The 11,080-nt window shown below is 39.8% G+C and overlaps 1 protein-coding gene across 3 annotated transcripts in view; it reads left to right on the top strand.

The window, feature by feature from the left end:
• Positions 1-11,080, top strand: part of stk11ip (serine/threonine kinase 11 interacting protein) — a 38,627-nt gene that overhangs the window by 1,116 nt on the left and 26,431 nt on the right. The window contains exons 1-6 of one of the 3 annotated variants that reach the window (XM_072683809.1): positions 7,398-7,465; positions 8,378-8,445; positions 8,555-8,757; positions 8,927-9,001; positions 9,805-9,900; positions 10,904-11,011. In XM_072683809.1, coding sequence (XP_072539910.1) covers positions 8,379-8,445; positions 8,555-8,757; positions 8,927-9,001; positions 9,805-9,900; positions 10,904-11,011 — 549 coding nt within the window. In that variant the 5' untranslated portion in view covers positions 7,398-7,465; position 8,378. Of the gene's footprint in view, positions 1-7,397; positions 7,575-8,377; positions 8,446-8,554; positions 8,758-8,926; positions 9,002-9,804; positions 9,901-10,903; positions 11,012-11,080 lie in introns of those variants that run through there. The other 2 variants (XM_072683807.1, XM_072683810.1) reach the window with 2 other exon arrangements.

Genomic DNA, 11,080 nt, shown 5'->3' with positions numbered 1-11,080 from the left:
GGTAACATGTCTGGCTACTGCTGCTTAGCTAGTAGGGGGTGTGGAGCACAAATATAAATATTTGTATTACCATAGTATTCCTATAACTGCAGATCTGCTGGGATTGTCATGCAACAATTTGCAACAGTGTAACTAATCACAAAACTCACAGCTTGGACTGGATTGCGGTTTTTGAGTCATGGATTGAATAATGTTTCGGTTCAGCAAAAAAGAAAAAAGGGAGATAAATGTGAGAGTAATTTTAGCTTTCAGTTTAAAGGTATTTTGTTTTACTGCTGAGTTTGTATTGTGTGACTTATTTTGACATGGTCTGTTTGTTAGTTTATATTAGTTAGTTAGGTATCACCTTACTTGGATGGTCCATTGTAGATGCCTCATAGGTACCCACCTGATATTTAACTAACATTTAACTGAAAGCCCAAATAACTGTACATTGAATGTAAATGACTGCGTATTGAATGTTACACTACATCTAACCCTAACCTTTCCTTGAATCAACCCTAAATCCTAACCCTACCCATAACTTTAACTTATACCTTAAATCAAAGCCTAACATTAACCCATATAAGGGTTCAGTGTAGGGTTACATTCAGTAGATAAACATTTATATTTAGTTGTATGTTAATTGAATGTCAGGTGAGCATCTACAACATTTTACTTATTTCCGAATTCCAAGAGTCATGAATTCCTAGACCTTTGTTGCCGATCTCCTGAGATTGAGGGAATTATTGCAGCAGCAGTAAAACTGCATCCCAGACTGTTATGGTTAAACTTTGATTATGAATGCGTTACATGTGCCCCCTGAACTGTGGGGGGCAATCCAATAATTATAATTATAATTATAATTCCAACATCTCTGTTGGAATCTGTTTGATTTGCCTTTTTTACCAGCATGCATGTCTTCGACATTTTTACTGGGACCTCTAAACTTCTGCATGCAACTGTTATGCTTATTTCTATGGTATTTTTGGTACTTCTGCTAAATCTGTGCATTCGTTTGTGCAATTTGTGTCTCCTGTACTGAAACATAAATGCAGTTAGAACAGTGAGCAACATGCACACTGTTGCTTATGCTTTTATCATTGCTTTCAACCACTTTCTGCACTGAAGTAGCCATCATTCTTTATCCTTCACTTTCTATCCTAACCTAAGCCTGTGTGAGTGGGCTGATTAAAACTGATCAGCCTAGTAAAACAAACAGTGCCCTGGAAACTTCTCAGGTCTCACATACTGCATGTTTTTGTTCATGCCATTACCGCGTTTCCACATTGAGAAGGAGGCAACGGGTGAGAGTAAACAAATAAACAGGCTAGGGCCTCCAAAGGGGCGTTCTGTGTTGTTATGCACATGACCGGCCCCCGCACGTTGACGCACGGTTAAGGCTACCAAGACTACAGCCTGAATGTTGTTCTCGTCTCTCAGACGCCTATTGATTACTGGGAAGGCTAAGAGCCGAGGTGTCATGCCTGCCGACCAAACAAGCTCCCATTAACCCGTCTGGAGGCCATGCTTCGGTTGGCCCGGAGGCTAATCGTTGTTTATTTAAGGGGTACAGAAATAGCCGCCCCCCGTGCGAGACCTTCGCCTGCAGTGGATGTCCCGGACGCATAGACGGGGATTGTTTGTGCTTTGTGGGCTACCCTCTGATTTCATGGCATTTTACACATTTCTTCCTTGGCAGGGCTCCGCTTTCGCCTTGGAGAGTTTTGATGGAGAAAAGGGGACTTTTGAACTGCCAGTCCTTTGGGGATGGAGGTATGGATGCACAGGGGGGTGGTGGGCAGGGACTTCACGATGAAGCTGGGGGGTGTTTTCGCAGAACCTCATATGTCACTTTCGAAAAAAGAAACCAGCTGGAGGCAGGACCCACAGCCTCATAACCGGAGGCCTGTATGCTTGCAGTTTGTACAGTGTCTGGCGATGCAGCCAAGAAGCCACAGTATCTCCACTTGGTTAAGAGCAATTCCTATCAAGGACATTTCTCAGTAAACAAGTGAGATAAATGATGCCTCCATGCTGATGCCCTGTGGCACTGCTGTACTGTATGCACCACTGTTTGGCCTCGGAGTGTACCTGTTAAAAGAGGCCTTTCTCTTCATTAAGAGACCATTACTCCGTTTGGACCAGCGAAACATTTACAGTACAAAGTGATTCATTCTATTCCAGTCAAACCAGGCCGGTTAATCAGCCATGGTCACACCACACAATGGCATAATGCAATCCAAGCACAATAAAAACGTGGCTGTGGTTCAACGGCACTCAAAATGACTCGCATGCAATCTCCTCTTTAAAGCTGTACCGTCAGCTACGAGTCATACCACCTATTCTCCATGCGCTGCCATAACGAGCCATTTGGTTTGCTTTAACTTGATTTATTTGTGCTACTTGTGTTCTAGACGTTCAAAATAAACTGAGCCAGAAGAAGTAAGCAAGTGACTCAAGATAATCAGTTTCCAAAACGCAGGGGTGAAATAAGCTCTTTTGTGTGAACTCATGAAGGCCTACTTTTCTTCAAACCCATAGCCAAATAAAGAGATCCCAGTCTAATGCACTGTACTTCAACTGGCTTCTTTACTTACTCATTCTTACTTTGTCAGTCTTTTATCAGTGCCTAGTCTCCTGGAAAGTGGATTGTGTGCTCCATAAACTTTAATACTGTATTTGTGCCTCCACTTGCCCACAACGCTTTTCACTGTCAAAGGCAAAATATTGTTCTTTTTTAAAGAGATCAGAGATAATGGAAAAAGGAGGTCTAGTTTTCTGGTTGTATTTATTAGTGGGTTTTCCGTGCCATTTGCACAGAGAGAGGGATTCCCCAGAGCAAACAAAAATACATTTACTTTGTGAGTGGAAACAAATATCTATTTAGGATTTAGGAATTACATATTTCTAAATACCATGTTGGTCTGTTATGTGTGCAAGGTTGCCTTTTAAGCAGTATAATTATATATTACAATAATAATTGTTGTTGTTTGTAGTGGTGTTTATGAATTTTTTGAAATGTGTTTGCATTTTGTTTTTTTGTAGAAACAGATCTATAATTCTTGTATTAATCTGTATATACTGCATCAGTATATTGTTCAATTTAACACAATCTTAATTTATTCTTATTATATTATCATAGTAGTTGTTTAAAACAAATAACCAATCCCTTTCCTTAGTTTAGATTATGCTTTGCAGAAAACTTTGACTATTGACTTCCCCTCTACACCCTAATAAAATAACTAACATTTTGCATGCCTTATTATTATTTTTTTTTTTACATATATATTTTTTATTTGTGGAATTTTTTCCCTTTTTCTCCCAATTTGTTACTGCTTATTAACCCACCTGATTCAACTTTCCCTAGCACTGGCTATGTTCCTGACACTAGAAGAAAACTAGAGAAGACTTTTCTAGGTTGTGCCGATGCGGCATGGCCTGGCAGCCAATGCGCTTAGAGAAAAGCTCCAAAATATAGCATGTATAAAGCTCCTCTATAGCGTGTGTTTATTAGCATTAACATTAACATTACCTCCACTCGGTTCTGAATGCGCTCTTCGGTGCTGGTTTGAAAACAGAGGAGAGAAGGCATGCGATTCTCCCGCCAGTGAAACAGAGCCTTTCAGTGATAGGTTTTACAGTTTCAGTTGTGAGTTTCTTTTGATGTGTTGATATATTTTATTTAGCTTCAGGAATAAAATAAAAAAAATAAAATCACCCTCCAGATGATCTCAGTAGCAGGACTCTTAATGAAACGTTCATCAATAACAGCTTTGCCCTCTCTGAGCTCAATAATTCTTACTAATTTACTGTCACTGGCACTCTCATTCCAGCTTTGTTTGTTTTGTCAGTTTTTCCTTCACTTGACAGAAGAAGTAGTGCTTAGAGATGGTTGCTAAGCAGTGTTTGAGTATTGTGTATACCATGATTTTGCAAAAGGTCAATAAAGAGGCTCCACCTGTTGGCCAACATGCAACACTGTTTTTGCACTGGTGATTCTTAGACTCCTTCTTAAGCCCTATGACAGGTCCTTGTAGCAGTTATTCAGCTGTTTTTTACATTTTCATTTGCCTTTACCACCTCTGCCTTTCAGAGAATCACTTAATGCCACCTTAAGAGCTGTTCCATAACTGATTTGCTGGTAGTCAATCCATCTTTCCATCTATGAGTAAATTGGTCAGTGTCACTGGGTGCAACACAAGCCCAAAGCATAATCGACCCACCATGTGCTTCACAAATGGAGAAATGTTCATGAAATTAGCCTTTTTACCCAAACGTACTTTTGTTTACCGAACACACCAAAATGTATACTTTCATTTTTACTTTACAAAATGTAAAGGTAAAAGGTAAAGGTGCACGTAAGGCATTTAACCCATCTGTGGTAGTGAACACACACACACTCACACACACACACACACACACTAGTGAACTAGGGGCAGTGAGTACACACACATACCCAGAGCGGTGGGCAGCCAACTCCAGCGCCCGGGAAGCAGAGTGGGTAAAGTGCCTTGCTCAAGGGCCCAACAGTGGCAGCTTGCTAAGCCCGGGAATCAAACCCACAACCCTGTTATCTATAGCTCAGCGCTATAACCGCTGAGCCACCACTGCCCCTATGTCTACTGTATGTATGTCTACTACAATGTTTTGTATGTATTCTACAAGCAATTCTCTCTAAAAGTTATTGGTCTTCTAGATCTTAACTTGACCTATACTGTTTCTGTTCACATGCCTTTCAATTATTTAATTGCTTTAATGATGAAAGGGCCACACGAATTAATAACATAACATAAAATGATTTGCTATCCCTCTATAGCCTTCTCCTCCTTCTGGTCATCGGTTATTTGACATTACAATTATTTCAAGTCAAGTCACCATTTGAGTGGTGAGCAGCTGCTTATAGAAGATCATGGCTGCTGATTTAATGAGACTAGGTTTATGGAGTCAGATTTATATACAGATTTATTTTAATTTATTTATACATTTTGAAATTTGCATTTTTTCTAACGATAACTCTGAACAAGCCATAGGCCTAACAAGCTAAATAGGGTCCTAGACTTTGGTAAAAGTTATTGGTAAAAGAGAGCTCTAATCTCTTCGGGTGCCCAAATGTTTGCATGGTCAGCCTAGTCATGGGTAAGTGTGTTCTTACTGTACATTCAGCTCCTCAGTGTCCACTGAATCATCTCTGATGATCCATTGACTCTGACCCTGACTCAGTCAGCATGTTATATTGAGGTGTGTAAGTATTGAAGTACTTACTAGAAGTAGATTTTAAATATGACTGTTATTTGCTATTGTAAGTGAGTATTTTCAGTAATGTCAATGCAGCCCCACCCCTGAGTAATGGTTGTAGCAGGCCAATCTACATTGCTACATGATAATGCAACTGCATGAAGGCTAATCAGTACGAACAAGGTAATTAAGTGATTACTGATGATGACACCTAGTCTGAAACTTCTGATAATAGTGACCATGACACCAATGAAGACGGCATCAAAAGGCTAGTGATCATCCTATTTTGAACCTCACTGACTAACTGTAAGATGAATCAGAACTGGGGCCAAAAAAGCTAGAGAGGATGGAGGATACGTGTGGTTAAAGGGGCAAGACTTCTTTGTCTTAAACCACGTCCCATCCATGCCACTGCCATGTTAGTGTCACTATTATATTGAGAATGGTCCACTTTCCAAGTAAAATTCATCAGCAGCCCTGTGGCTGGAACTGATCAATTATGAATTATGGGAAACAACAGTCACAGGGAAATACTGATTCTGAATACAGCAGTAACCTGAATATCTATCTACATATATAACTATGTGTGTCTGAACTGGTGATAAAACTGAGGGCAAATAAATGTGAACAATCTACAATAATAAACAGTGGCTGTTTATGTGTTGAACTGACATAAAACAAGTGTTGTTTGTTTTGGGTTTTTTTTTTCTGCTCAATGACTCGTGTGCTCACTAGGACTCCCCCATCACTTGCAATGCTTCCAACACTAGGAGGGTGGGGAAAAGCACATCCTCCAATACATGTGAAGCCAGCCACCACCTCTTTTTGAACTGCCAATGCTCTCAGAGAAAAACACCAGATCCTTTTCTTGGATACATCAGCCAAGAGATGCCTGTGCCAGCCAGCATCCCAATGGGGAGATGGGGGAGAAAGCGTTTCTACCCACCCAGAGAGAGACCATGGCCAATTGTGCTCACTCAGGCGCCAACTGCTGATGGCAAAGCGGCATTGCCCGAGATTCGACCTATCAATCCTCTGCCCAAAAGTGAAAAAACTTTCATGATAACACAGGACTGTTTGATGTGACTTAATGTGATATGTTTTCATATAGCAAAACTTTTTTATTTTGTAACAGATTATGTTAATTTCATATAGTAATACATTTGGATTATGTTTAATTAATCTAGCTAGTAAAGTAATCCTTCCAACCCTGTTTATAACCATTTTAAAATTACATTACGAACTGAAAACTGGTTTGAAATTTGCATGACCTGGCCTTTCCTAACGATGACTGTAAACAAACCACAGCCTTAACATGCCAATCAGAAAGCCCAAATGTATTGGAGTTGTCCTTTTTAAACAAAGAACTGGCGTTGTATAAATGTAGTTCAGTTGTTAACTGAACTAAACGACGTAAAATACATTTTACCAGGGTGCTCAAACTGCTGCAAGCCAATGTATATTCACTGACATATACGAGCTTATTTGTTTTGCCAGAAATGTCAGAACCATTAGCAGACTTCCAGTTTACCTTGATAAACGCGTCCACAATAAGGAGATAAGTCATGAAGTTGGTTGAATATGAATGGGCACCACTAAACTTTTCTCTTCCGTCTGCAGCCAAAAGATTCGAGCGACTCGGCGTTTGTTAAACGCGCCTAATTGGTTAAGCTACTGCTGCGGCCCAAATCACACACTTCTACACTTTACATGCTGCACCAATGACTGCACCTCCAATGCTGTTGAACTGTTTTTTTTCCATACTACTTAGCGGAGTAGTGTGTGGTTTAGGCCGGAGAGTCAGTAATGCAGTGTGAAAATGTCGGCCAATTAGATTTCAGCTTTCAGCTTTTATCACCAGAGCCATGGTTATTATTGCAGCAATAGACCACATCAGGACAGTAAGCTCAAATATACTCGTTAATACCACAACGGTTATTAACATATTAAAATATTAACTATTATCAAAATACAAATACATATATTATCAAAAATATATTTGTATGTCCATATTTGATGGTTTTCAGTAAAACAATAATAAAGAATTGCCATTTTAAATGTACTAGCACAGGTTAAGAGTTCTGAGTATAGTGACCAGACTTTTTGGATGTGCCGATAACGATTTGAGCAGCGAGCACAAGAGGGCGCTTGAATTCCAGTTTTCACCATTTTGGCCTGTGAGGGCCACCGTCGCTTTATCCAACAACACTCACATGATTGCGAACGTCGAAATGTCAACAATGTGAAAGTAGGCTGTTAAAGAAGCACAAGAGCTAAAACAATGATTCATAATGTTGTACAATGTCTAAATATTTATGTCTTCATGTCCACGGATTGCATTTTGTTTGACACATAAGGTATCCTATGTTGTCATTTCAGTAATCAGTCTTAATGATGTAGCGTTAGCTAGCTAACTTGTTTGATTTGCTGCTGTTTGTTAGCTCGGTGTTAGCCAGGGAGCTGGAGGCGTTTTGTTTATGTAGCTAGCTTATCTAGTTAGGCTATTTGTTGGATTTTGAAACACTGTATGTGACTGTAATAGTTTTCTACAGGAACATAAGAAGTGCTTGCTAACGCGAAGCTTAAATAATAAAGCTTAGGCTTGTATTCTGCCAGGCTAACTTTACTGCCTGCCTGGTTCGACGCAGTTATCAATATCAATATGTAGCTTAATTGACCTATATAATCGTGTAGTCATTTTTCATTTATTTGCTTATTTGATTTATTGTTGTTCAGTAAGTAACTTACTGAAACCAAAACTTTGTTTACACTTTTCTGACCAGGTTTACCTTACCAATGGATGCTCTACCATTAGTTAACCTAAATTGCATTACAAATTGCATTTGTAGAATTGTCCAACCTGCCTATGGACCCAGCAGTGACAGTCTCCATGTCCTTAAGCTATATGTTGTCGCTGAGGCGCAAAATCTCCAAAATGTAAATTTTACAGGAGTTTGGAGTGACTTTTTAACTCAATGGAAGGCAGCATAAAAATTGTTCGGTTCCTTCATCTTACTAACTGCTAGATTCACATTATGTAAAAAAACAGCTAATTTGGGATGTGTGTTTTTTGTGTGACTGTGATAAAATGTTGAGTTAGTTCAGAAATTTCTCCACATTTCTTTGGACATTTCAAATGTACTTTTTCCTTTCCTCTCAGGATGCCAGCTACAAGGGGTGGTCAGTCCACCCTTGTGCACAGCCTTGCCACGCTATTAAGGAATACTGGTACTGTTCTCCTATTTCAGTTCAACACATCTTGCATATGTTTTGCGTGATAGGTTGGAACTGTTATCCACACTGCTCTATTTGAATCATTTTCTGTCTTCATCTGTAGGTGACTCTGTCTTGGACGGCTCAAGCACTCTAACTCTGCAGGTGGATTGTGTGCAGCATCTCACACGTCTCTTTGAGCAGTACCTTTTGTCACGCACACACCAGCATGGCTTTTTGGCTTTGCCCTCCCATCCAGCCGACACCGCCTCTTTGTTACAAGTGCAGTTCCTTTTCGATATGCTACAGAAAACCATCTCACTCAAGGTATACATTTTTACATTTTGCCACTGCAGCGAAGAAGGGTGTAATTCCTCATATGTGTATTATAATCCTTTAATCTAAATAACATTTTAGATTGTGTCGAACATTTGTATTATGTGTATGATTTTTTTTCTATCATGTGTTTGAATTTATATCCTGCTCTGAAATGCAGCTCATCAGTCCACCTGGTTCAAGACTGCAGTCTGTGGTGAAAATCTTCCCTTTCAAGTCCCTCAAGCACTTAGAGGTAATCCATCTGCCTTCATATATGCATCCACTGAGAAAGTTATTGGGAAGTCTATACTAGTACTTTCTACTCTTAAGACCACTAAAACAATGAACTCATTGTCATGTTCAGGAAACCAGTTTAAGGCAACTTTTAGTTTTTGACATGGTGCATTTTCATGCTGCATCCTTCTGAGTTCCGCAGAACTTGAAATTCATCAGACCAGGCTATGTATTTCCAGTCTTCAGCTGGAACTAGTGTAACTAGATGCAATCATCTGCTGTTGTAGCCTTCTGTAGGTTCAATGTGTCAGCATATTTTCTGCTCAACACAATTGTACATAGTAGTTATGTTACTGTAGCTTTTCTGTTGGCTGTAACTCGTCTGACCATCCTTGTCCACTTGACCTCTCTCTTCAACAAGTTGTTTTTGTCTGTGTTTCATTCTGAGTAAAGTCACGAGATTCTTGCCACCGGTCTGGCACCATTATTCCATGCCCAGAATCATTGAGATCACATTTTGTCCCTATTCTGATAGTTGATGTAACCATTACCTGTTGCTGCTGGGCAATATCTGGATTGCATTACCTAAATAGATTACATTTGCTGATTATGTGATTGTTTGAATGAGTATGTGTAAATGTCTTCTTTAATGTATGTTTTGTAAATCGTCTAGTTTCTCATTAAGAGTCCATGCAATGTCTTGTAGTTTCCTAATACAAGTAGCAAGTACTATATTCTCTATTCAAATACAGTATGTGCTCAAAAAACTTTTGTCCTCTGTAAGTTTGGATGATGATGTGGATTTCATGTGTGTGTATTCAGCTGAAAAGAATTCCTCCTCATTGTCTGGAAGGGCTGCGAGGTGTCTACTCTCAGCTAGAGGTCTTCACTTGCTCCAAAAGCCTCAACTCTTTGGAGGTAATACTTTCTGGCATGTGCACACAAATGACAGCTTCTTCTAATCACATAGATGCATTTCTCAAAACACTAATCTCAGTACACTTGTTTAGAAACACTTAAAGCTCTTTGACAGTGGAGAGCACTCTTTGGTGATTGTGTAAACAGTAACAGTAGATGCTGCATATTCTGATTAAAACTAGACTGACCGTTAATGACCATGTCTTCAAGGGAGCACATTTGGCTTTGCACTCACACGGTAAAATGGTCCTCCCTTTCCATCACTCAGCTTGATGCTAAGGAGACTCCTAGCAAGTGGGGAGACTTGGACACAGCTAAACGCAGAGTTGGGGGTACAATACCCAGGATACATACAACATTCATCGTGTCTCCTTTTAACAAGGCAACCAATAAAATGAGTTACACTGAACAGGAGGGAACACAGAGCTGAACAGTGGGACAGATTTACTCATGTTTGTGATTAAAAGTGCTAAACTCTGTAATGTTAATGTTTACACAGAATTAAGCCTGCTGGATTTTGCTTTGGATTTATTGATCTCAGCTGAGCTCACCAGCAAACAGCAGTTGTGCATGGTCATAAAAATGTTTTGAACGTTTGCACAATGCACTTCTGGCCAAGACAAACTAGTCTTTCCGTCAAACATGTTAACTGCCCTAATGTTTGCTGCGCTGAAGCCCAATGAAGATTTTTGAGGAATGCTGAAGGCAGGCTTTGTTAAATAGTGGCTGTTAGAAAGGTCTATAGGGAGCTGTTTTGGTCACAGCTATGCTGTGTGTGGCTGTGTTTGTGCCACTGGTGCCCTCGTGCATTTTGCAAGTGCAAGTGACTAGCGCAGAATCAGTTTTATAAAAATGGTCTGGTTCCGGTCACTAGCCGATTGCATAGTGTACTCTTTATTTGCGTTCATCAAAGATTTCTGCAAAAAAAGGCTGTCAAAAACTCTATAGCAGTTATATGCAAAGTGATTGTCTGTGGTATGTGACTTTGTGCATCATATAATAGGAACTGCTGTCACTCTGTGGAGGAGATCTCAGCTCTGCTCTGCCCTGGTTAGAACTTCACACCCTCAACTTTAGCTACAACGCCATATCCTGTCTTGATGAGTCACTCGTAAGGCAATGTTTTTTGTCATTGTCATTATTCCTAGGAGACTAACTCACTGTGTAGTTTGTTGTTGTG

This window comes from Salminus brasiliensis, chromosome 7 (genome assembly GCF_030463535.1).
Source record: "Salminus brasiliensis chromosome 7, fSalBra1.hap2, whole genome shotgun sequence".
Lineage (NCBI taxonomy): Eukaryota > Metazoa > Chordata > Actinopteri > Characiformes > Bryconidae > Salminus > Salminus brasiliensis.
Note: the sequence above shows the minus strand (reverse complement) of the source record. Positions and strands in the feature narration are given on the sequence as shown.